General features: G+C 42.6%; 1 protein-coding gene across 1 annotated transcript in view; it reads left to right on the forward strand.

Moving 5' to 3' along the window:
- Nucleotides 1–9,613: 9,613 nt before the first annotated feature.
- The window catches only part of pik3c3 (phosphatidylinositol 3-kinase, catalytic subunit type 3), a 131,978-nt gene continuing 113,672 nt past the window's right edge, over nt 9,614–27,919 (forward strand). Inside the window, exons 1-3 of the mRNA XM_078222077.1 lie at nt 9,614–9,837; nt 18,922–19,110; nt 24,865–25,008. Coding sequence (XP_078078203.1) covers nt 9,770–9,837; nt 18,922–19,110; nt 24,865–25,008 — 401 coding nt within the window. The 5' untranslated portion in view covers nt 9,614–9,769. The remainder of the gene's footprint in view (nt 9,838–18,921; nt 19,111–24,864; nt 25,009–27,919) is intronic.

Here is a 27,919-nt window from a genome sequence, read left to right on the forward strand (position 1 = left end):
CATAAGATAATTATAAATGAAGTAAACAAGTCAGAAGGATACTAATAATAATTTAGATTTTCCATGACTCAAAATGTGAAGTCTCCTTTGCTCAGCCTCATGCAATAATGTATCCAAATCATGGCCTGAGAAGCTCTGACTTCTCTTCCCAATTACATTTTCAGTTTCCAAGTTCTAAAGTAAAACACTTATAAGCATGGCCGCACATAAAGTTATATAACAATATAATGCAGATTTAAATATTCACTTCAAATCACAAAATAACAAATAACAAAACCTATGTTCATTTATACATATTAAATACTCATCTTCAACCATATGAATAAAATGTACAATGTAAATGAGCCAATAACAATTAATAACAATAGGATTAACTGCTTAAAAGAAATAGCAAAAATAAACAAAAAAAAAAATCAACGTACCTTCATAATAGTAGGGAATCTTCCTGATATCTCTACCTTCACGTTGAAGTTGCTGTTTCAAGGTTAGACCCTAATAGACATTCGTAGTCTGGCTATGTCATGAGGGGGAGTGGCTGGAGTCCTGCACCGCGCAGGGACATGTGGACATTTTTCCGCTAAAGGCTAAAGGCTGAAGGCTGCTGCTCCTATTGGGAGTTGGATCACAATTTTTCAAGTGCGGGGAGGTGATGGCCTAGTGGTATTATCGCTAGACTATTGATCCAGAAACCTGGCCAACGTTCAGGGGACCTGGGTTTGAATTCCCCCACGGCAGATGGTGGAATTTGAATTCAATAATTAAATATCTGGAATTGAAAATCTACTGATGACCATGAAACCATTGTCAATTGTCAGGAAAAACCCATCTGATTCATTCATGTCCTTTAGGGAAGGAAATCTGCCGTCCTTACCTGGTCTGGCCTACCTGTGACTCCAGAGACACAGCAATGTGGTTGACTCTCAGCTGCCCTCGGGAAACTAGGGATGGGCAATAAATGCTGGCAGCCAGTGACGCCCATGTGCCACGAATGAATTTTTAAAAAATCAACTATTTTTGGTGGCACATGGCTTTTCGCAGTGAGTTGGAAGTTATGGGCCAAAGTCAGATTTTAACAGAACGTGGCTACAAGGAAGCTGAGTTGATGGGAATCAGGGGAAAAAAGAATCTCCAGTGGCTGGAGTCAGACCTAGCAGAAAGGACAAAGTTTGTAGTTGTTGGAGGCTAATTGTGTCCTTGACCCAACCATCTCCAGGTGCTTGTGAATGACCTGCCCTCTACCATAAGGTTAGAAATGGGGATGTTTACTGTAAATTGCACATTGCTAAATATGACTCACAATTGCTCAGAAACTGAAATTAAAAACAGAGAGTGCTGGAAAATACAAACAAAATACAAAAGATCCCAGATGTTGAAGTGGTTCGTGTCTGCATGCTGCATGACCTGGGCAACACTCAGGCTTTGGCTGATTTAAGTTTCAAGTTTCAAGTTTATTTATTTGTGTCACAAGTAGGCTTACATTAACACTGCAATAAGGTTTTTGGAAATTAGAAGATTGGAAACAAGAGGCAGTTTCAGAGTGGTATTGACTCTGTATAAGTAATCCAGATGCCCAGGGCAAGATCCGAGGCCTGGGTTCAAATCCCACCGTAGCAGATGATGGAATTTAAATTTAATAAAAAATCTGGAATTAAAAGTCTCATGATGATCATGAAACCCCATCTGGTTCACTGATGTCTTTACTTTGATCTGATTCATTGTCACATGTATTAGTATACAGTGAAAAGTATTGTTTCTTGTGCAGGACAGACAAAGCATGCCGTACATAGAGAAGGAAAGGAGAGGGTGCAGAATGTAGTGTTACAGTCATAGCTAAGCTGTTGAGAAAGATCAGCTTAACACAAGGTAGATCGATTCAAAGATCTGATGGCAGCAGGGAAGAAGCTTTTCTTGAGTCGGTTGGTGCGTATCCTCAGACATTTGTATCATTTTCCTGACGGAAGAAGGTGGAAGAGAGAATGTCCAGGGTGCGGGGGGTCCTTAATTATGCTGGCTGCTTTTCCAAGGCAGCGGGAAGTGTAGACAGAGTCAATGGATGGGAGGCTGGGACTGGGCTTCGTTCACGATCCTTTATAGTTTCTTGCGGTCTTGGACAGAGCAGGAGCCTTACGGAGCTGTGGTACAACCAGAAAGAATGCTTTCTCTGGTGCATCTGTAAAAGTTGTGAGAGTCTTAGCGGGCATGCTAAATTTTCTTAGCTTCCTGAGAAAGTAGAGGCATTGATGGGTTTTGTTAGCTATAGTGTTGGCGTAATCCTGGCCTACATGTGACTCCAGATCCACAGCAATGTGGTTGACTCTCAAATGCCTTCTGAGGGCATGTAGCAGCGATCGGCAATAAATGCTGGCCCAGCCAGCGACACCCACGTTTCGTAAATGAATAAAAAAAGAGCAATTTGCAATTGGAAATAAATTGAGGCCTCACTAGCAAAGCTTACACCTCATGAATTAAAAACTGCAAAGGGAATGGGAGCAGGTACCTATGGATGTTAATTGGAGAAATGTGGTGCTGAGGCCTGGCTGCAGTGTTGGAAAAAGTTTAAAGGCCTCACACGAGTGATCAAAATCAGTGAGTGCATCTTCGAATGTCACTTCCTACTCACACACCCCATGCCCATGAGCAATCAGGATTCAGATGCTGCACCTCACTCTCCAAGCTTCATAGCACCACCTTACAGCTTCCACATACTTCCGGATGTTCAGCTACACCCTGAAACATTGCAGTATACTAACGGACAATCTTCCCTCTCTTGCACGACAAGATCACTTAAGACACTTGAAATCTTTTTTTGCTAGATTTTCCAGCCCCTCCCACCAGCGGGACTGGAAGATCCTGCTCTGCTGATAGAATTGGATGAAGAAGTGTGGGGCGAACCTCATGAGGAGTGTAAACACTGTATGGGCTAGTTTGACTTGTTTCTGTGATGTACATTGTATATAATTATTTTCCTGTAATATGATCTGAAATAGTCTTCCTGAACTGTATAGAAGTTCAAGCCTGGAATATATGCTTCTAACCCTAGGCAAGAATGCAATCAACTATGTCAGAATGTTAAGGGCACGGTTGATTGTAAATACTGAGCTGTTCAAATCCCAGAAAGAATATTTGAAACAACTGCCCTCATATTTGTGCATGCAATATAAGCTTACGTTTTTATTTATTAGTCACAAGTAAGGCTTACATTAACACTGCAACGAAGTTACTGTGAAATTCCCCTATGTATAGTATATATATGTATAGTATGAGGAGAGTTTTTGAAATCCAAAGTTGTTGTACCCATCCACTTGTGATGGTTTTGTAACAAAGTATATGTTTATTTAAGAAATAGAAAAAAACAGTAAACTAAAATAGGAATACACTTAAATAAAACATCAGCATCACATAGTACCAATACTTTAAACAGTTCCAAACAGTCTTAATTTAACCATCTTCAGAGCTAATTTTCCCCAATCAGTTGAACACCTTATAAATTTATAAAGTCCAGTAACATCTGGACAACAAGATGTTGCGGTGGACTGAAAAGATTGAGTATGTGGACTTTAACAAAGAGGTTGTGCTGGAATCTTTGAATGGCATCAAGATAGATAAGTCGCCGGGTCCGGATGGGATGTAGCCCAGGTTACTGTGGGAGGCGAGGGAAGAGATTGCAGAGCCTCTGGCGACGATCTTTGCGTCGTCGATGGAGACAGGAGAGGTGCCGGAGGATTGGAGGACTGCGGATGTGGTTCCTATTTTCAAGAAGGGGAATAGGGATAGCCCAGGAAATTACCGACCGGTGAGTCTAACCTCAGTGGTTGGTAAGCTGATGGAGAAGATCCTGAGGGACAAGATTTATGAGCATTTGGAGAGGTTGAGTATGCCCAAGAATACTCAGCATGGCTTTGTCAAAGGCAGATCGTGCCTTACGAGCCTGCTGGAGTTCTTCGAAAATGTGACTAAACACATTGACGAAGGGAAAGCGGTAGATGTGGTTTATATGGATTTTAGCAAGGCGTTCAATAAGGTCCCCCATGCAAGGCTTCTAGAAAAAATGAGAGGGCATGGGATCTAAGGGGCTCCTGCCCTACGGATCCAGAACTGGCTTGCCCAAAGGAGGCAGAGAGTGTGTATAGATGGGTCTTTCTCTAAATGGAGGTCAGTCACCAGTGGTGTGCCCCAGGGATCTGTTCTGGGACCCTTGCTGTTTGTCATTTTCATAAATGACCTGGATGAGGAAGTGGAGGGATGGGTTGGTAAGTTTGCCGACGACACGAAGGTTGGTGGGGTTGTGGATAGTCTGGAGGGATGTCAGAAGTTACAGAGGGACATAGATAGGATGCAAGACTGGGCGGAGAAGTGGCAGATGGACTTCAACCCAGATAAATGTGTAGTGGTTCATTTTGGCAGGTCAAATGGGATGAAGGAGTACAATATTAAGGGAAAGACTCTTAGTACTGTGTTGGATCAGAAGGACCTTGGGGTCCGGGTCCATAGGACTCTAAAATCGGCCCCGCAGGTGGAGGAGGTGGTTAAGAGGGCGTATGGTGTGCTGGCCTTTATCTATCGAGGGATTGAGTTTAGGAGTCCGGGGATAATGATGCAGCTATATAAGACCCTCGTCAGACCCCACTTGGAGTACTGTGCTCAATTCTGCTCGCCTCATTACAGGAAGGATGTGGAAAAGATTGAAAGGGTGCAGAGGCGATTTACAAGGACGTTGCCTGGATTGAGTGGCATGCCTTCTGAGGATAGGCTGAGGGAGCTCGGTCTTTTCTCCTTGGAGGGACATAGGATGAGAAGAGACCTAATAGAGGTGTATAAGATGTTGAGAGGCATAGATCGGGTGAACTCTCAGAGGCTTTTTCCCAGGGTGGAAATGGCTGCTACGAGAGGACACAGGTTTAAGGTGCTGGGGGGAAGGTACAGGGGAAATGTTAGGGGGAAGTTTTTCACACAGAGGGTGGTGGGCGAGTGGAATCGGCTGCCGTCAGTGGTGGTGGAGGCAAACTCAATAGGGTCTTTTAAGAAACTCCTGGATGAGTACATGGGACTTAATAGGATGGAGGGTTATAGGTAGGCCTAAAAGGTAGGGATATGTTCGGCACAACATGTGGGGCCAAAGGGCCTGTTTTGTGCTGTAGTTTTCTATCTATCTACTATACTACCTTTAATTCTTTCTTGGGGTGCCCTCTGAGGCTTCCCAGCAGTTGGCTTTTCAGATCTAGCTTAGTTCTTGCTGGTAGTTAACCAGTTATTTCTGCTGTTGGTTTAATAGTTTTCAGTATCTCCTTAAATATATTCTTTCCCTTTGAACTTTCATTCTATCACCCAGTTTCTTTAGAAGTGATTTCTCCCAGAATTGATTGATTTCATCTCTTTGTTTTAGCTTTTAGAATTTAAAAGAAAAGCAAATTCCCTTTATCCATACTTTACCTATGGCACCTTCCTTTCACAACTTGCATACCTTATCCCTTGAATCGCAACAGCCGTTCAAATCTATTCCTGTTCTATAACCATCCTTACTAAACTACCTTCAGTAAACATGTACTTAAAGTATTGCTAGGCTCATTAATATATCAAATTCACAGTTTAGATTCACACGGTCACTCTGTCCCTTTCCTTCATTGCCACATACATACCCTACCAGTTTAAAAATATGACTGGAATATTACCAACATAAAAATATTACAGTGTCTTGGGTTTCTCTGGCAGGTTTTCTTGACAAGACTCACACTAGAAATACACCAGCTTTTGACATGGTAGGCAAGAGAAAGACAAATATTGGCTACACACATCCCTGATCCTGTCAGTTCTGGTTGAATAGTCATGCTCTTAGAAGGCCATGGGTTCAAGCCTTACTCCAGAGACCTGACTACATGATCCAGGATGGCACTTCAGTGCAGTACTGAAGGAGTATTGCTGTATTTCAGGTATGACATTAAACCAAAGCTCCATCTGTTTGTTCAGATGATGTGAAAGAATCCATGGCACTATTTGAAGGTTCAGAGTATTGGTCAGTACATTTCCCTCATCCAATCTATTAAAGCAGACAATCTGGTCATTTATCTTTGCTGTTTGTGGGCCTTGCTCTGCACTAATTGGCTGCTGAAGTTTAAATTGTAACAGGACAACATTTGAAAAGCATTTTAGTCAATTATCTACTTTGCGACTTCCTCAGGATGCACTTTCTATTGACTGGATAGCATCCATGGTCAATATGATGAAGGTGAATATATTTTAATTAGAACTCTTCCAGTAATAGATTGTCTGTTACTAATAGGAAAACAAGTTTTCAGATTCAAAATCATTCCCCAGCTATACATAAAAATCAGAAAAGGTCTTCTACTTTGGATCAAAAATACACCTAATACTTGATCACATTCACAGTAGTTTCCAGAATACTGGCAAATGCACCAAATAGCATCATATATCAGCAGGAAAAAAAGCGCTGGAGAACTCTGCAGGTCAGGCAGCATCAATGGAGAGATAACAGTGTTAATGACTGGTACAGCCGCTCCAGAACTGAGGCGGGTGAGGCTCGCAGAACGGCATTCTCCTTGGCCTTGGGAGGGATCTTACGAGCCTCAGGCGAGCAGTAAAATTCGGGTAAATGTTTCAGGTTGAAGACTTTTCTTCATTGGCTTGAAACATTAGTTCTATTTCTCCCCATAGATGCTATTTGACCTGGTGAGTTCTTCCAGTTTCTTTTGTTCTTATTTCAGATTTCCAGCATCCGCAGTGTTTTGCTTTTGTGTCATTTGTCAGAATTGTCTTGGGATGCCCCCAGAACTTTAAATACTATGCTTTAAACACTTGGTCCTCTCTTTTAGGTTTTCAAGTACTCATATATTCTGCTTCCCCCATTTCCCTCACCCCCTCCCCCCCCCAATTTGAGTACGTTGAATGTTGGTTAGTCTCGCTGAGGAATGTTTATTGAACGTGTCCAAATAATAACTGGTTGATCATATATAACTAAATTATGTATAGCTACTCATGACTAGGCGTTACACTGAAATCGTGAACATTCTCCTGTTCCACGTCTGGTCATGTGTTTTTATACATCATCATTATGGTAGGAGCTACTTACACAGTGTTACAACTCCAATTGGTGTTATTCATAGAGTCATAGAATCCCTACAGTGCAGAATGAGGCCATTCGGCCCATCGAGCCTACACCAACAACAATTCCATCTATATGCCCTATTCCTGTAACCCCACATATTAACTCTGCTAGTCACCCTGACATTAAGGGGCAATTTTGAATGGCCAATCAACATCTTTGGAGTGTGGAAGGAAACCGGAGGACCTGGAGTAAACCCACGCAGACACGGGGAGAATGTGTAAACTCCACACATGATGTGGAGATGCCGGCGTTGGACTGGGGTGAACACAATAAGAAGTCTAACAACACCAGGTTAAAGTCCAACAGGTTTATTTGGTAGCAAACGCCACTAGCTTTTGGAGCGCTGCTCCTTCGTCAGGTGGAGTGGGAGATGTGCTCACAAACAGGGCATACAGAGACACAAACTCAATTTACAGAACAATGTTTTGAGTTTGTGTTTCTGTATGCCCTGTTTGTGAGCACATCTCCCACTCCACCTGACGAAGGAGCAGCACGTTCCGAAAGCTAGTGGCATTTGCTACCAAATAAACCTGTTGGACTTTAACCTGGTGTTGTTAGACTTCTTACAGTGTAAACTCCACACAGACGTGACCTGAGGCTGGAATTGAACCCGGGTCCCTGGCGCTGTGAGGCAGTAGTGCTAACCACTGAGCCACCTTCCAACCCCAGAAAGTTAGGACAGGAAGGTACCAGAATAGAACCCTGGCTCAAAACACCATAACTATTCCTTTTTAGAAAATGTGGATGAACAGAGTCACAGCACTGCTGCCTGAGTTCGATTGCAAACAGTGAAATCTTGCAGCACTGCTATCTCACAAAGCCGGGGACCCAGGTTCAATGCCTCAGGTGACTGTGTGGAGTTTGCACATTGTCCCCGTGTCTGCATGAGTTTTCTCTGGGTGCTCCTGTTTTGTTTCCTTACATAGTCCAAATGTGTGCAGGTTAGGTGAATTGGTCATGATAAATTGCCTCTTAGTATCAAGGGGATTAGTAGGGTAAATACATGGCGTTACAGGAATAGGGCCTGGGTGGAACTATTGTCACTGCAGGCTTGATGGGCCGAATGGCCTCTTCTGCACGGAAGGGATTCTATGTTTGTTCTACTGTACTCTAATCCCATATTAATAAAGCCCAATACTGTATGCTTTATTAACTGTTCTCTCCATCTGGTCTGCCAACTTCAATGATTTATGCACATATCCACCCAGGTTCCTCTGCTCCTGTACCCCTTGTAGAATTTACCCCTTATTTTATATTCGCGCTCCATATTCTTCCGACCAAAATGTGTCACCTATCTGCCCACTCTTTCCGGTTTCCTCCCACAGTCCGAAAGTCCTGCTGGTTAGATGTACCCAGTAAGAAGTTTAACAACACCAGGTTAAAGTCCAACAGGTTTATTTGGTAGAAATGCCACTAGCTTTCGGAGCGCTGCTCCTTCGTCAGGTGGAGTGGAGAAATGCTCACAAACAGGCCATGCAGAGGCACAAACTCAATTTACAGAATAATAATTGGAATGCAGCCTTTACAGCTGATCAAGTCTTAAAGGTACAAACAATGTGAGTGGAGAGAGCATTAAGCACAGGTTAAAGAGATGCGTATTGTCCCAAGACAGGACAGCCAGTGAGATTCTGCAAGTCCAGGCAAGCCTAGGTGTACCCAAACAGGTGCTGGAGTGTGGTGACGAGGGAATTTTCACAGTAACTTCATTGCAGTGTTAATGTAAGTCTACTTGTGACACAAGCCTTTTGGCTAAGGTCAAGTGTTAATATCGATATGCTGTGCTTGGTTGAAGTCATTAGGTTACATTTTAGCTTAATTTGAAGCAATTTTTAAAAGCAGCATGTCGGCCGTTTGGCTAAGATGCAAATGAGATCAAGCCTTGGAGGAGGAGCTATGCCTACTCCAATCAGCTTGGATCATGTAGATCAAGCCCAAGACAGGAGGTGAGAGCCCTGTCTTGTCAGCTTGGATCGGAATGTCTCAACTTGTTGAGACTCTGAATTGGACTTGATTTGATTGAATTGGAATAAAAACAAAAAAAAATTATACTATTATATTATTTCTCCAACTTATCTGTGTCCTTTTGAAGTTCTACACTGTCCTCACAGTTTACAATACTTCCAAGTTTTGTGTCATCCGCAAACTCTGACCTTGCCCCCTGCACACCAAGATCCAGATCATTAATATATAACAAGAAAAGTAAGGGTTCCGATGCTGACCCCTGGAGAAATCCACTACAAACTTTCCTCCAGCCTGAAACCAATCCATTGACCAACTACATTCTGCTTCCTGTTATTCAGCCAATTTTATATCCACTTTGCTGCTGTTTATTCCATGTCTTCACATTGGGAAGAGAAATGGATGAGATGACCATGGTGTGAAGCTAACTGAAGGTGAGACAGTGACCTGACAGGGAAGACATGGACAAATTCCCCCCTCACCCAGGACAGCAGCCCAGTGACTGACCTCTGCCCTGTGGTTGACCTCTACCCTGTGAACCGGATGTGAAGAGTCGGTGGGGAAGATGGCGGCGGTGGAGCTGTGAGCCGGCTGGGTTTAAATTCTCTCCTCTCCTCCTCTCCCAGGACAGGCTGCGCCGGGGATCCGGCTGATGTCGGGACGGGAAAGGACTGGTTTCAGCCAAGAGCGATGAGCGACACGGAGAAATTCTGTTATGTTTATAGCTGCGACCTGGACATCAATGTCCAGCTGAAAATGTGAGTAGAGGGGCTGAGGGATGGGATGGGATGGGGAAGGGAGGGGAGGCTGGATGGTATGGAGCTGCCAGGACCCCTTCCGTCCTTGCCCAGCACTGGGACAGGGAGGTGACAGATCCCAGAGCGGGTCCTGGTTGACAGTTCTCAGCGGGTAAGAGCCGGCGGTTCTTTGTGTGTTATTGTTTCACATTTAGTCTTCCCATGCAACATCTCAGAAAGTACAGACATTTCACTTGGACCATGGGATCAATCCAGGGGGAAACGTTCAGCCCGTTTGATTCATCCAGATAGAGAGATCCTAACTTCCCCATTCTGCTTCTAATCATTCACCAGGGTTTTCTCTCCTGTATTCTAACTGGAAGTTTCTTCCACATGTTGAGCATTTGTTGTATTAAAATATGCCTGACAGTCTTAAATTTGTCCTTTGCTACTTTGACGTTGTGCCCTTAGTTTTTTTGCTGCCTTTCAAATTCAAGTAATAATGTGGTTTAACACTTTTGTAATGTGGAGATTCCAGCGTTGGACTGGGGTAGGCACAGTAAGAAGTCTCACAACACCAGGTTAAAGTCCAACAGGTTTATTTGGTAGCATGAGCTTTTGGAGTGCTGCCCCTTCATCAGGTGAGTGAAGTCTAGAACGAGTGCAGTCTGACTGGGTTATAATGGGTAAATCTTGTTTGGATATCCATTCAATGGTGAGTGGAGGAATGAGGTATTTTCTGCAACAGACCTTAGTAGGAAAGCTGATGTGATATGTTCCATGATCCCAGACTGATGCTCACAATTACCTTTGTAGTTTCTCACTTTGCCCTTGTGTAGTAATTGTCTATGCTCTATTCTGATTTAATTGTGTGCTTCTACTCTCTCTGAAAGAATGGTTGAAGCCTGGAACTTTTGCTGTTTGGTCAACGATAAATTGTTGACTCTTTAAGGCATGTCCCACTGTTAATTGCAAGTTTTTGTCAACAGCGAGGTCATTGTTGCCCATAAATTTTTCCCATCTTGTTGAGGACAATGGCATCTTGGTGAAAGGCAAGAGTGGCAACATGGTACAGCCCTGGAAGCTACTCATTTGAAGTGGAAGCTGATACTGCTTTAATGGCAGCATTTAATTGTGCCTCCATGATCTCTATGTGGGGACTGCAGGACCAGAGCACAGAGCAGTATTTGGCAGCAGGATAGACTGACCGCTACTGCGGTGCTCCCCCATGATGATCCAGTAGGTTTCCAGTTGAGGTCCACTCAAGTTACATTTTAGCTGTTGCTAATGAAATGAGTGAGAGCCAATGGGTGAGAGACCTGTCCAAGGTGCCGATGGGGTATTTTCGCTGGGTATCATAGGCAAGTTGTTGACTGCAAAAGGAAATATTGAATTCTTTCACAGTGACATTGTTGTCCAGATGGAATTCCAACACAACTTTCCCTCTGGATGTGGTAGAGGTGTTGGGTCCAGAAGTAGTATTTCTTTAGGTTCAGGTCGCTTGCAAGCATCTTATCTACTTGCTCTGGTGCAAATGCCTCTGTCGGTAATGTTATGCCATTAGCCCGAGAATAACTTCTGAAACTGGTGATAATCTCTGAATTGCTTCCTATACCATAAATTGGGCAGGTCTAGAGAGGAAGCTTAAATAATTCAACACTGGAAGGACCAATGATTTCATGTTCTTTAGGTATTCATAGAATCATAGAAATCCTACAGTACAGAAAGAGGTCATTCGGCCCATCGAGTCTGCACCGACCACAATCCCACCCAGGCCCTACCCTCATATCCCACCCGCTAATCCCTCTAATCTATGCATCCCAGGACACTAAGGGGCAATTTTAGCATGGCCAATCAACCTAACCCGCATATCTTTGGACTGTGGGAGGAAACCGGAGCACCCGGAGGAAACCCACACAGACACGAGGAGAATGTGCAAACTCCACACAGACAGTGACCCAAGCCGGGAATCGAACCCAGGTCCCTGGAGCTGTGAAGCAGCAATGCTAACCACTGTGCTACCGTGCCTATTGGATTTGAGTTCTGGAATAAAGGAAAGCAGTGAGATTGAGATGGTTATCATCTGAAACAAAAGTAATGTCCTTGTGGAGATCATTTGGATTTATGGCATGGTTGCTTGCTCTTTGCTTCTTTGTCACAAGCCTATTTTTCATATATGAACGTTGACACTAAGTTTTAACAGGCTATTTGACTGGAAAGGCATCATTGTTGATACCCTTGAACTGTCCCCACCTCTTGTAGAGGCATCAAAAGAAGGCTGCCTGGATCATATGGCCAACTGCTCATTCTTAACAACAACTTACATTTATATAGTGCCTTTAATATTGAAAAAATAATCCAAGGTGCTTTACAGATGTGTTAAAGTATACAAGAGACCAGAGTCAGAGGAATGGAAACCTTGGGTTAGAGGAGGTAGAGAGAGGTGTAACAAGGCCATGAAGAAGCTTAAACACAAGGATGATTTTAAATTTGGGACACAAGGAGTGAAATGTAGATCAATGAGCAATATGCACTCTGAGGGGAAGTTCAAATTTTGCTGTTTAATATAAATAAATTAGAAAAGGGTTGATTTTGTTCATTGCCAATAGTGATGTATCTCCGTTAGTCCAGAGTTGTAGTGATGGAAGTACTGTATTAAGGTAGTCTTTGTAAACCTGAGTTGAGAACACACGGAGGGAATAAAAAACATCAATTGGAAGGTTTTGAATCTAGATGATCAAATTAGGCCATGTGACCCATGAAGCCATGATGTGGAGAGCCAGACTTTGCACTATAATCTTTGCAATGCTCAGATACCACTCGTGCAATAATTGTGTTACTATGATTTTGTTTCCTGCATTGTTTTTGAATTTTTTCAAGAGGAAAATATTTGCCGATAGCTTCATAAGAGATTGCGTTTAACAAAGAACAATTGGTTAATTGTTTTTGCAGCCTGGGAATGTTGTAGATTCATGTGTGCAACATGAAAACTATTATTAATGCAATGTGTAAATGATTGCACCTATGTTTTATGCGGATCGTCATCCATAAGTGAAATGTGTGGAATTAATCAATTGTATCATTGTAGTGACAAAGATATTGCGGCTTCTGTATCACACTGATATAATATCAGCAGTGTAATTCCAGTTCCATGTCACAGGCCAGAATCCAGTCTGAATTTTATCAAGTAGCATGAGATCACCTTGGAGCGGTAGTCTCATGTTGTTTGGGTTTCTCATCAGTTTGAATAATGCTAATGAAGAGTGGATTTCAATAATATTCAAGCTTCACCAACATTTAAATTACAGTAGATGTTTGAATATGTAAAGTTTTACTTTGGCTAGCAACAAGAACCACCTGTTTGCAAGTGAAGATGTTCAACTCTGGACTGACAGTATAAAGGCAACATTTGCAAAGTTGCAGTGTAACTGGATTACTCCTGAAATAAATATAAAAGCAAGCTTATAATTCAGTTCTGTAGTTGTGAGCTAACATTTCAAGTCTGGATGACTCTGACTCTTTGTCAGAGTGAAAGAGAACTGGGAATAGTGGCGGGAGGGAGGGGGTGAAGTAGGGACTGGAAAGATGGCCAATGATAGGTGGAGGCTAGGGAGAGGCTGACAAAAATGTCAGGGAAAGAAAGAAACCCATAACCTCCTCCCTACTCACCATCCAAGGGCTGAAATACTCTTCGGGTGAAGCAGCGCTTTGTTCAATCTGTTCTATTGCATTTGCTGCGTTACATTGGAGAAACCAAACACAGACTGAGTGATTGCTTTGTAATACGCCTTCGGTCCGTCTACAAGCAGGACCTGGACCTTCCTATCACTTGCTATTTCAATATATCATCCTCCTCTCATGTCCATGTATCTGTTATTGGCCTGTTGCAATGTTCCAGTGAAGCCCAATGCAAACTGGAGGAACAGCACCTCACCTCTCGATTTGGCACTTTACAGTCTTCCGGACTTAACATTGAGTTCAACAACTTCAGACTATGAACTCTCTCTCCTCCACCTTCACCCTTTTTATATCTATCTATTTTTTAAAATTTCTTCCATTGATTCATTTTTCCATCCCCTACTTTATCTTGTATTTTTTTTCCCCTTACCCCCACCCCCCCAAAAAAAACTCAGGGCCATCTGTTGCTGTTCCAGGTTGGTCCTTTGTCACACTGCTTACCTTAAGGCATTCCGATCTTTTAAGGTATCCTATCAGCACCTTTCTTAGTCTTGATCACCACCATTTATATTCCCTTTTGTCTTTTTGTCAATCGCTCTGTAGCCTCCACCTATCACTGGCGCTCTATCCAGCCCCTACTGCTCCCCCCCCCCCTCCCCCCCCCCGCCCCCACTTCCCCCACAACAGTAAATCTCCCCCTATATCCAGTTCTCTTTAGCAGATGAAGAGTTATCTAGACTTGAAATGTTAATTTTGTTCTCTTTAGCAGATGAAGAGTTATCTAGACTTGAAATGTTAATTTTGTTCTCTCTCTTCACGGAGATTTTTAAGCATTTTCTGTTTGTGTTTCAGATCCCAGCATTCACAGTAATCTGTTTTTATTGTCTTGTTGCGAAATGTGTTTATAATGATCATTATTTTACTGTGGCTATGTGCTTCAGTTAATGGTGAATTATTTCTCAAATCGCTGCCCCTATACTTGGTTTTCTCCATTGGTTAAATCCATTTTTACTCTTTAATACATTTGGGCCGCTACAGTATAGTCAGTCCATCTCAAATTCAGCTGTCCAGGAACCAGAGTTTTCAAAAAACCAGACATTTTAGAACTGCCGTGCATCAATTAAAAAAAATAATAACTTACCTGATCAGTCAGCTGGATTTGCATTGATGCAGTGCAGCACAGGACTAGTTACCCGTTCACCACACGTGCACTGGTCTATACCCACACTCTGAGCGACACTTGACCCAAACTGTGCGGGCCTGAACTGCCCGACGCAAGATCTGGTGTCTGACATAGCCTCAGTCCTGAGGTTGCTAACCTGTGCACACAGCCACTGTGCCGGTGTTTCATGTTAAATGCATGAGATAGCTCATTTGGTTGCAAAGATCATGCTAAAATGTTCATTGTAAGATGTGTAGAAATGTGCCTCACTTAAATTCTGGGCATGTTCCTCTTCTCACTGCCCAAGCATGGTGTCACAATGAGTTAACATTTTATTCACCTACTAATATAATATTGATTTATGGTCGCAAAATGCAATTTTGAACTAAGTGATAAATTACTTTTTTTACTTTTATTGTGAGGGATTCAATTATGATCACAGTTTTTTGTAATAGTGTGCAGATGAAATATTTGGAGATTAACCATAAATTATTTGTTAATGGCAAAAGCATTTATCTGGTCAGATCAAATTATAATCTCCATATTTGTACTAATAATAAGGAAACATGCCCCTACAACTGGAATACAGTGGTGACTGTAGAAGCATGAAATATAGTGATTAAAAAATGCATTTACTTTGCACTATTCTTGAAGCTTCTTGTTACATGCTGAGAGAGCACAACATCATAAACTTTGATTATCAGAAATTCTATACAGAATTGGAAAACTCATTTTCTATCAGCAAAAGCAAATTTAGAGGCTGGTTGAATTACCTGTTTATTGTTAGAATTGCAAGGCAAATTCATGATGCAACAGTATTTATAATGTTGCTTTTAACTATTAAAAATAACTGATATTTTAAAGTTGTGCTGATTGCAAGTTGTCACGGTCTGTATATCAATACCAGTCATCTTGCTATACCACTGATTTGAACATAACTCCTCTGGAGGAGGAGGACCTGACTGGGCCTGGAGGTCTGGAGTGCATCTGCTTCAATGCGAGGAGTGTAACGGGTAAAACAGACGAACTTAGGGCCTTAATGCTTATGCGGAATTTGGATGTGGTTGCGGTGACGGAAACTTGGTTAAAAGGACAGGACTGGCAGCTGAATATTCCGGGGTATAAGTGTTTTAGGTGAGACAGAGGAGGGGCTAAAAAAGGTGGGGGAGTCGCGATATTAGTTAAGGAGCATATTACCGCGGTGCAGCGGGTAGACAACTTAGAGGGGTCATGTACTGAGTCGCTGTGGGTGGAACTCAGAAACAGGAAGGGTGCAGTCACTATGCTGGGGGTGTACTACAGACCACCCAACAGCCCACGGGAAGTGGAGGAAAGGATATGTCAGGAGATTCTGGATAGGTGCAGAAAACATAGGGTTGTTGTAGTGGGGGACTTTAATTTCCCTGGCACAGACTGGAAAGTGCTTAGAGCTGGGGGTCCGGACGGGGAGGAATTTGTAAAATGCGTACTGGAAGGTTCTTTGGAACAGTATGTAGATAGCCCGACTAGAGAGGGGGCTATACTGGACCTAATTCTGGGAAATGAGCCCGGTCAGGTCGTCAAAGTTTCGGTAGGGGAACATGTGGCAAATAGTGACCACAACTCTGTTAACTTTAGGATAGTAATGGACAAGGATGAGTGCTGTCCTACGGGCAGGGTGCTAAATTGGGGGAAGGCTGACTATAGCCGGATGAGGCAGGAATTGGTGGATGTTGATTGGGAGAGGATGTTCGAGGGTAAGTCCGCGTCTGGCATGTGGGAGTCTTTTAAGGAACTATTGATAAGGCTGCAGGATAGGCATGTGCCTGTAAATAGGAAAGGTAGGATTCGAGAGCCGTGGATAACCAGGGAAATTGAGGATCTGATTAAAATGAAAAGGGAGGCGTACATTAAGTCCAGGCAACTGAAAACAGATGGAGCTCTGGAGGAATACAGAGAGAGTAGGAAAGAACTCAAACGGGGAGTTAGAAGGGCAAAAAGAGGTCACGAGATGTTCTTGGCAGGCAGGATTAAGGAGAATCCTAAGGCATTCTATTCATACGTTAGGAACAAAAGAGTTGTCAGGGAGAAAATCGGACCTCTCAGGGACAAAGGAGGGGAATTATGCTTAGAACCCAAGGGAATAGGGGAGATCCTAAATGAATACTTTGCATCGGTATTCACGAAGGAGAGGGGCATGTTAACCGGGAGTGTCTCGGAGGGAGGTGTTGACCCGTTAGAGAAAATCTCCATTACAAGAGAGGAAGTGTTAGGTTTTTTAGGGAACATTAAAACTGACAAAGCCCCAGGGCCTGATGGCATCTATCCTCGACTGCTCAGGGAGACGAGAGATGAAATTGCTGGGCCTCTGACGGAAATCTTTGTCGCTTCTTTGGACACGGGTGAGGTCCCTGAGGATTGGAGGATAGCAAATGTGGTCCCATTGTTTAAGAAGGGTAGCAGGGATAACCCAGGAAATTATAGGTCGGTGAGCTTGACGTCCATGGTAGGGAAGTTGTTGGAAAGGATTCTTAGAGACAGGATGTATGTGCATTTAGAACGGAACAATCTCATTAGTGACAGACAGCATGGTTTTGCAAGAGGGAGGTCGTGCCTTACAAATTTGGTGGAGTTTTTTGAGGAAGTGACAAAAACGGTTGATGAAGGAAGGGCCGTGGATGTCGTCTATATGGATTTCAGTAAGGCATTTGACAAAGTCCCACATGGCAGGTTGGTTAAGAAGGTTAAGGCTCATGGGATACAAGGAGAAGTGGCTAGATGGGTGGAGAACTGGCTTGGCCATAGGAGACAGAGGGTAGTGGTCGAAGGGTCTTTTTCCGGCTGGAGGTCTGTGACCAGTGGTGTTCCGCAGGGCTCTGTACTGGGACCTCTGCTATTTGTGATATATATAAATGATTTGGAAGAAGGTGTAACTGGTGTAATCAGCAAGTTTGCGGATGACACGAAGATGGCTGGAATTGCGGATAGCGAAGAGCATTGTCGGGCAATACAGCAGGATATAGATAGGCTGGAAAATTGGGCGGAGAGGTGGCGGATGGAGTTTAATCCGGATAAATGCGAAGTGATGCATTTTGGAAGAAATAATGTAGGGAGGAGTTATACAATAAATGGCAGAGTCATCAGGAGTATAGAAACACAGAGGGACCTAGGTGTGCAAGTCCACAAATCCTTGAAGGTGGCAACACAGGTGGAGAAGGTGGTGAAGAAGGCATATGGTATGCTTGCCTTTATAGGACGGGGTATAGAGTATAAAAGCTGGAGTCTGATGATGCAGCTGTATAGAACGCTGGTTAGGCCACATTTGGAGTTCTGTGTCCAGTTCTGGTCGCCGCACTACCAGAAGGACGTGGAGGCATTGGAGAGAGTGCAGAGAAGGTTTACCAGGATGTTGCCTGGTATGGAGGGTCTTAGCTATGAGGAGAGATTGGGTAGACTGGGGTTGTTCTCCTTGGAAAGACGGAGAATGAGGGGAGATCTACTAGAGGTATACAAGATTATGAAGGGTATAGATAGGGTGAACAGTGGGAAGCTTTTTCCCAGGTCGGAGGTGACGATCACGAGGGGTCACGGGCTCAAGCTGAGAGGGGCGAAGTATAACTCAGACATCAGAGGGATGTTTTTTACACAGAGGGTGGTGGGGGCCTGGAATGCGCTGCCAAGTAGGGTGGTGGAGGCAGGCACGCTGACATCGTTTAAGACTTACCTGGATAGTCACATGAGCAGCCTGGGAATGGAGGGATACAAACGATTGGTCGAGTTGGACCAAGGAGCGGCACAGGCTTGGAAGGCCGAAGGGCCTGTTTCCTGTGCTGTACTGTTCTTTGTTCTTTATAACCATTGTGAGGTTTCAAAACTCAGTTTTCCTTTGGTCAGTGTTAGCCCAGTAGAAAGATGTGCTGCAGTTTCCTTTCCATTTGAGGCTTATGAATATTAGTGGAGTCTGACAGGAGCTTGTCAATATGCTCTAATTTGCTGACTTTCTATATATTCAGTTGTAATCAATGCATTTTCATGAAAATGCAATTATTTGGGCAACTTCACTGTGCATGACTGAAAGTTTTTTAAATTTAGAGCTCTAAAAATTGTCACCTTTTGAGCAATGAAAATTTTATTATTGTGCACGAAGGATAGTGCAGCTATGAAAATAAGTAAATATTTTAAGTACTGAAGAGCACATTATTTTCTGTTTCGCTAAGCTTTCTCTGTGATTGTAGCATGAAATGCACACCCCAGATATTTTCTCTTCTGTTCCTCTATGTACGCAGTGGAAGCTTGGAAGGCAAACGGGAGCAAAAAAGCTACACCGCTCTTCTGGAGGACCCATTGCTTAAATTTTCAGGCTTATACCAGGAAACCTGTTCAGACCTCTATGTGACCGGCCAAGTGTTTGCAGAAGGAAAACCCCTGGCTCTTCCTGTTCGGACTTCTTACAAAGCTTTCAGTACTCGATGGAAGTAAGTATGTCTTGCTGCTGAGATTTGAGTTTTTGTTTTGCAAACCGTGGCAGAATGCAAAGCCTTAAATCTGTATATAAAACACATGGGAACTTTTAACTTTATGAATTATAATTTTAACTCTCAACCTTGATGTTTAACTCAACGTATTACTGTTTATTTGTAAAAGGCAAGTTGCAGTACTCTGACTGAAAGAGCTTAGCAAGTCTGAAGTAATTTTAACTTTCCAAATAAGTATGTATTGTAGAGACAGATTCAAATTAATTTTTGATAGTATTCCTAACCTAAAACTGCAAGATCTTTGAGGCATACAAACAAAATCTGGAAGAAAGTACTTTCAGTAGGAAAAGGTTCAATGGGAAAACATACTGACCGTGACTCCAGAAATCCATTTTTTAAAACCAAAGTAATTTAGACATTTCACATTTTAATCAAAGGGGGTTATAATCTCTTCCCATTCTTGACTCTAAATAATAGGTTGGGCTGAGTGAAATTCCATCAACCATGTCTGTTATGGACTGGAATTCCAATATTTAATACATTGATTCAGAACATTGAAGTGTGAAAAGGGGGCAGGAAATGAGTTGCACTTTGATAACATCAGTAGTTTAAGAAGAAAGCTCTCCATCATGATCTTGGGGACAACTGAAAATGGACAATAAATGGTGCAGTTAATGGCCTTTCTAGTTTTGTCTATAACCCAAAAATGAAATTTTAAAACAATTTGAAATTCTTTCACGTCTGTCAAATAAATTTGGTTTATGCAGGTATATACTGTATGTTTAGTCTAGTTGTGCACAGAATTGTGTCTCTGCAGTAGATGTGGTGAGCTGTTGGTTGCCAGCAGGATCTTCTGGTCCTGCCGAAGTCTGTGGGCTTATGCATGTTTGCCTGCCCCGCCGCTGGGGGCGCAACCACAAGGGGTCGACATTGGCAGGACAGGAAGATCCAGCTGGTGAGAAGCCTAGAAAATCCTGTCTTTAATATATTGAAGTTATATAATTCCATATCGGTTATATCGGCCAATGTACAACCCAGTGAAGAATTGGAAAGGTACCTGATACATACTCTAATTCTAAATTGCATATCAACACTGGACTTGACCTCTGGGTATGGAAAAATCTTTTTTTGCTATTAATCCTTGGCAGCTAATAAGATTGACATGTCCTAGGTCCTGCTCATACGAGTCTTGTTAAGCAATAAGCCTTGTAATGAATCTTACAAACCTTCTTTAATATACATTTTTTTTTATGGCTGAAAAGAGACATGCTATCAAAGCTTTTCATTTTGCACTCATCAGAAGAACGCCAGTCTGAAGGAAACAACAATTTATATTGCATGCGATGAAGGTGTTGATAGGATTCTGATTGGTGAAGTTGTTGCCATGGACAATGCACCAAGGAACAATTAACTGCTAAGCTTTTTAAATTCAAACCTGGCACGTTAACTCTGGTCAAGACATTGCCTTGGGTAATGAATCGGGTAATGGCTGTCCCCCAATCTTTTGTTTTGTTGGAAAAAAAAGTGCAGTCTGTGGACATGTTTTATCTTTTTGCTAAAGGACAGGACACCGTGCCTCACATCTTGGAAACTATATATATTACGTGAGCCACTATAAGACCACAAGAAATAGGAGTAGGTAATTTAGCCCTTGGAGCCTGCTTCAACGTTCATTAAGATCATGGCTGATCCAATGCTCTGGAAGTCCACTTTTCTGCTTTATTTCTGTAACCCTTAATTTCCCTACTGATTTTAAAAAACCTTTAGATCTCAGCCTTGAAAATGTTGGCCTCCACAGCTTCCTGGGGTAAAGAATTCCAAAGTTTCATCACTCTGACAGAAGAAATTCTTCCTCAAATTCATTTTAAATGAGCACCCCTTTATTCTGAAACTATGCCCTCTGGTCTTACACTCTCCCATGAGTGTAAACATCCTCCCAACATTTACCCTGTCTGACCTCCTAAGAATCTTTGTGTTTCAATCACATCACCTCTCGTTCCTCTGAACTCCAAGGTGTGCAGACACAACCTATTTAATCTTTCATAGTATGGCAGTCCCTCCATACCTGGGATCATTCTAGTAATCCTCCTCTGCACTGCCTTTAATATATCCTTCCTTAAATAAGGGGACCAAAACTGTATGCGGTATTCTAAATGTGGCCTCACTGGTACCTTGTGTAGTTGCAGCAACACTTCTTTACTTTAATATTCCAACCTCCTTGAAATAAAATCCAGCGTTCCATTCCCTGTTTTCCCTGCACCTGTATGCTAGCTTTCTGGCTTTCATGAACAAGAACCCCCAAGTCCCTTTATGTTACAGTCTGCAGTCTCTCTTCGAGCTCGACTGATGATCTTAAATTGTTGTCAGTGTAATTCTTAGCACAGTCAGGGTTACATAAGAACATAAGAAATAGGAGCAGGAGTAGGCCATCTGGTCCTTCGAGCCTGCCCCGCCATTCAACAAGATCATGGCTGATCTGAAGCGAATCAGTTCCACTTACCCGCCTGCTCCCCATAAGCCCTAATTCCCTTATCGATCAGAAAATTATCTACCCGTGATTTAAACATATTCAACGAGGAAGCCTCCACCACTTCAATGGGCAGAGAATTCCAGAGATTCACTACCCTCTGAGAGAAGAAGTTCCCCCTCAACTCTGTTCTGAACCGGCCCCCCCTTATTTTGAGGCTGTGCCCTCTAGTTCTGGTTTCCCTTCTAAGTGGAAAGAATCTCTCCACCTCTACCCTATCCAGCCCCTTCATTATCTTATATGTCTCTATAAGATCACCCCTCATCCTTCTAAACTCCAACGAGTACAGACCCAATCTGTTTAATCTCTCCTCATAAGCTACACCCCTCATCTCCGGTATCAACCTGGTGAACCTTCTCTGCACTCCCTCCAAGGCCAATATATCCTTTCGCAAATAAGGGGACCAAAACTGCACACAGTGCTCCAGTTGCGGCCTCACCAGTGCCTTGTACAGTTGCAGCAAGACCTCCCTGCTTTTATATTCTATCCCCCTCGCGATAAAGGCCAACATTCCATTCGCCTTCTTGATCACCTGCTGCACCTGCATACTGAGTTTTTGCGATTCGTGCACAAGGACCCCCACGTCCCTCTGCACAGTCGCAAGATGTAATTTTTCTCCATTTAAATAATATTCCAATTTACTATTATTTCTTCCAAAGTGGATAACCTCACATTTGCTAACGTTATATTCCATCTGCCAGATCCTCGCCCACTCGCTCAGCCTATCCAAATCTCTCTGCAGACTTTCCGCGTCCTCCACGCAATTCGCTTTCCCACTCACCTTCGTGTCATCAGCAAACTTGAATACCCTACATTCAGTCCCCTCCTCCAGATCATCTATGTAAATGGTAAACAATTGAGGCCCCAGCACCGATCCCTGCGGCACGCCACTGGTCACCAACTGCCAACCAGAAAAGCACCCATTTATCCCAACTCTCTGCTTCCTGTTAGATAGCCAATCCCCAATCCACGCCAACACCTTACCCCTAACTCCGTGTACCCCAATCTTCTGCAGCAACCTTTTGTGAGGCACCTTATCGAACGCCTTCTGGAAATCCAAAAACACCACATCCACCGGTTCCCCTCTGTCAACCGCACTAGTGACATCTTCATAAAAGTCCAGTAGATTCGTCAAACACGACTTTCCCTTCATGAATCCATGCTGCGTCTGCTTGATCGAACCATTCTTATTCAGGTGCTCTGTTATTTCCTCTTTAATAATGGACTCTAGCATCTTCCCAACTACGGACGTTAAGCTAACCGGCCAGTAGTTACCCGCCTTTTGCCTACTTCCTTTTTTAAACAGCGGCGTAACAGTAGCTGTTTTCCAGTCAGCCGGCACTACCCCAGAGTCCAGCGAATTTTGATAAATTACTACTAACGCATCTGCTATTACCTCAGCCATTTCTTTCAGTACCCTGGGATGCATTCCATCCGGGCCCGGGGACTTGTCTACCTTCAGTCCTATTAGTCTACCAAGCACCACCTCCTTAGTAACAGTAATTGTATTAAGGACCTCCCCTCCCACCAACTCTCGATCTCTAATATTCGGCAAACTATTTGTGTCTTCCACCGTGAAGACCGACACAAAGAACTTATTTAAAGTCTCAGCCATTTCCTCGTTTTCCACTATTAAATCCCCCCTCTCATCTTCCAAGGGTCCAACATTCACTCTAGCCACTCTATTCCTTTTTATATACTTGTAAAAACTTTTACTATCATTTTTTATATTTTGAGCTAGTTTAGTTTCATAATCTATCTTTCCTTTCTTAATCGCTTTCTTAGTCGTTCTTTGTTTTTCTTTAAAGCTTTCCCAATCCACTAATTCTCCACTATTTTTGGCCACTCTGTACGCATCTGATTTTATTTTAATACTCTCCTTTATTTCCTTTGTTATCCACGTCCGGTTATCCTTTTTCTTACAGTCCTTCTTTATCACCGGAATATATTTTTGCTGAGTACTTAAAAAAATCTCCTTAAAAATCCTCCACTGTTCCTCAGCTGTCCTACCTACCAGTCTGCTCGCCCAGTCTACATTAGCCAATTCCACCCTCATCCTATCGTACTCCCCTCTGTTCAAGCAGAGGACACTGGTTTGGGACCCTACTTTCTCACCCTCCATCTGTATCAGAAATTCCACCATATTATGATCACTCATCCCAAGAGGATCCTTCACAAGAAGATCCTTAATCCTACCTGTCTCATTGCACAGAACCAGATCCAAGATAGCTCGCTCTCTTGTAGGTTCTGTAACATACTGTTCAATGAATTGTTCAGCATCTAATGTTGGACACCATGTTCTGAGTTTTGCAAGCAGGTTAGTTGGGTACAGTCAGTACTTTTCCTGTTGTGAACAGCTGAAGGGATGTGCTGCTTAATACGACCCACCAGTTGCTGGGACGTACGGCCTACATACTGGCATCATACCGTCAATGAAATTCATGTATCATTTTACTCATTTGTGTGATGGGCAGAACATCTTTTTAGCTTGACTGCAGCATCCTCTTGGTGGAGAATGCCACTCATGTTGCTACTGTAAATAGCAGTGTGAAAAGCCTGCCTTCACCTCTTAAATATTTGATGAACCTTGCCTTTCCAAGACTAATGTGAGGTAGGATGGACACTTTTCAGGACCAAGCGGTGCCCTTGTATCCGTCTGTGAATTTGCATGATGTAGATTGAGCAATGATCTGATCAGTGTCGCCATTATCCTGCAGAATAACTTTGCCCTCTATTTCAACATCAAGCTTGCATAGTAAGCAAATCACTCGGGGGCCCTATTTACGTGGTTGTTGATGAGGCCAATCCATAGTGCATGGAGCTGTTGGAATCCCAACGTGTATATTGACTGGTGAAGGTGGGCTTGCAATAGATGGTACAAGAGAACTTGCTGAGTATTTCTAGTACTTTACATCTTTGAAATTGTCAGCAGTTGCAGTTTTATTCTTCAATGTGTAAAGTTTTCAATTTTTATGATTGCAGTGCCTGTTAAATCTTGTGCACTTGATACTTGACCACACTTGTACAGAAACATTACTGATGATTTCATGACAGTGGGGTTACCAAGAAAGTAATCTGTCATTCAATGGTGTGAAATTCTTCTGTTGTTAAACTTGATAACTGCTACAGATCAAAATGTTCAATATTTTATGTTGCTTGTCATCACACTCAAATGTGATACAAAAGAACATTCAGATAAAATAACAATGTCAATGTTCTTTTTACAGCTGGAATGAATGGTTAAAATTGCCTGTAAAATACCCAGATTTGCCACGAAATGCTCAAGTTGCTCTCACAATCTGGGATGTTTACGGACCTGGAAAAGCTGTTCCTATTGGTGGAACTACCGTTACCCTTTTTGGAAAATATGGGTAAGTTGAGCTCTCCACTAATGTGGTTTCAGCACTTGATTAAAAGATGGTGTGAAATATACTGCAGTGATTATGCGGAGAAAGGTAAAATGACTGGTTCTGTTTTCTTTATGTGAATGTCCAATTTTTACCAAAGGGAAAATGGCTGAAAAGATTATGCGAAAGGGAGGGTTTCAGATTCTTGGGGCATTGGAGCCAGTTCTGGGGGAGGTGGGACCTGTACAAACTGGACTGGTTACACCTGGCAAGACCGGTCCTGATGTTCTTGGGGGAGTGGTTGGGGAGGGTTTAAGCTAATATGGCAGGGGGATGGGAATCTTTGCAAGGATTCAGAGTAGGGAAAATTAAGAACAAGAGGAAAAGACAGTAAGGAAAATAAGAAAAGTAATAGACAAATCAAGGGACAAAGTCATAAGGATAGAGTAAAATATTATAGGACAAAGACAAGAAAAAGGGCTCACTTTGATTTTTGATTTATAATTGTCACCTGTATTAACATGCAGTGAAAAGTATTGTTTCTTGCGTGCTGTACAGACAAAGCATACCATTCATAGAGAAGGAAACGAGAGGGTCTAGAATGTAGTGTTATAGTCATAGCTAGGGTGCAGAGAAAGATCAACTTAATGCAAAGTAGGTCCATCCAAAAGTCTGACAGCAGCAGTGAAGAAGCTGTTCTTGAGTCAGTTGTTACGTGATCTCAGACTTTAAGGTTTTGTACCTGAATGCTTAGAGCATTCGAAACAAAATGGATCAATTAGTTGCACAGATAGATGTAAGGGAGTATGATATAGTTGGCATTACAGAGATGTGGCTCTAAGATGATCAAGAATGGGAACTAAACATTGAGGACTACTCAGTATTTAGGAAAGACAGAAAGGAAAAGGTGGTGGAGTTGCATTGTTGATTTGATATTAGCATTGATGATATGGAATCTATATGGGTCGAGTTTAGAAACAGCAAGGGGAAAAAATATTGGTCCGGGTGGCATACAGACCACCAAACTGTAGTGTAATGTTGGGAAAAGCATTAGACAGGAAATCAGAGGTGCATGTGTTAAAGGAACATGGTGATTATGGGCAACTTTAATCTGCATATAGATTGGGAGAGTCAAATTAGTCACAGTACAATAGAGGAATTTCTGGAGTGCATGTGGGATGGTTTTCTGGAGCAATACATTGAGGAACCAACAAGAGAACGGGCCATCCTGAACTGGGTGTTGTGCAATGAGAAAGGATTAGTTGGCAGTCTCGTTGTGAGAGAACCCTTGGGGACAAGTGACCATAATATGTAGAATTGATGTAGTTCTGAGACCAGGTCCTGAATCTCAATAAAGGTAACTATGATGGTATGAGACATACATTGTCCATGATGGACTGGGAAACATTACTGAAAGGAAAGACAGTGGACAGGCAACCGCATGCATTTATAAAATGAATAGGAGAACTCCAGAAATTGTTTATTCGTATTTGGCTCAAGTGGTAAGGGAATTGTGGCCAAACCATGGCTTACAGGAGTACTTGGTATCAGATTCAAGGAAGAAGCATATAGATTGGCAAGAAAGAGTATGAAAGTAAGCTAGCGGGGAACATAAAAACTGACTGTAAAAGTTTCTATAGATCTGTAAAGAGAAAAAGATTGACAAAAATGAATGTTGGCCCCTTACAGTCAGAAACAGGACAATCCATAACAGGGAATAAAGAAATGGCTGAGGAATTAAATTTGTACTTTGCTTCAGTCTTTTCAAAGAAAGACATGAATTATGTACCAGAAGTGCTGAGAGAAACATATTTTAGGGAGGAGCTAAAAGAAATCAATATTAGTAGAGAAATGGTTTTGGGGAAATTGATGGGATTAAAGGTGGATAAACTCCAGGTCCTGATCATCTTCATGCTAGAGTAGTTAAAGTTTATTCAGTAGTCACAAGTAGGCTTACATTAAAACAGCAATTAAGTTACTGTGAAAATCCCCTAGTTGCCACACTCCGGTACCTGTTCGGGTATACCTGAGGGAGAATTTAGCGTGGCCAATGCACCTAACCCAGCACACCTTTGGATGTGGGAGGAAACCGGAGCACCCGGAGGAAAACCATGCAGAGAACGTGCAATCTCCACACAGACAGTGACCCAAGCCAAGAATCGAACCTGGGTCCCTGGTGCTGTGAGGCAGACTGCTAATCACTGTGCCACCAAAATGGCCCTGGAAATAGTAGATCCATAGATGGTTATTATGCAAAAGTCTTTGGAGACTGGACTGGTTCCTACAGATTGGAGATAGCTAATGTAAGCTCACTATTCAACAAGGGAGGTAGAGAGAAAACAGGGAACAATAGACCAGTGAGCCTAACATCGATACTGGGGAATGTTGTTAGAGTGCATTATCAAGGATTTCATAGCTCAGCACTTGGAAGGCAGTGGTATAATCAGACAAAGTCAGCATGGATTTACATAGGGGAACTTGTGGTTGACAAATCTATTGGAATTTTTTAAGGATGTAACTAGTCGAGTTGACCGAGGAGAATCAGTGGATGTGGTTTATTTAGACTTTCAAAAGGCTTTTGACAAGGTCTCACATAACAGACTACTATGTAAAGTTGAAGCACATGGGATTGCAGGTAATGCCTTGAAATGGATAGAAAGCTGGTTAGCAGATAGGAAGCTAAATGGGAAGGCATAAATGGTTTTTTTTCTGATTGGCAGTCAGTCACTAGTGGGGTTCCGCAGGGATCTGTGCTAGGACCCCAACTGTTCACATTATATATTAAGGATTTGGAAGAGGGAACTAAAGTATTACCTCTAACTTTGCAGATGATACAAAGTTGGGTGGGAGGGTGAGATGTGAGGAGGATGCAGAGATGCTTCAGTGTGACTTGGACAGGCTGTTTGTGTGGACATATGCATGGCAGATGCAATAT

Source organism: Mustelus asterias, chromosome 1 (genome assembly GCF_964213995.1).
Source record: "Mustelus asterias chromosome 1, sMusAst1.hap1.1, whole genome shotgun sequence".
Taxonomy (NCBI): domain Eukaryota; kingdom Metazoa; phylum Chordata; class Chondrichthyes; order Carcharhiniformes; family Triakidae; genus Mustelus; species Mustelus asterias.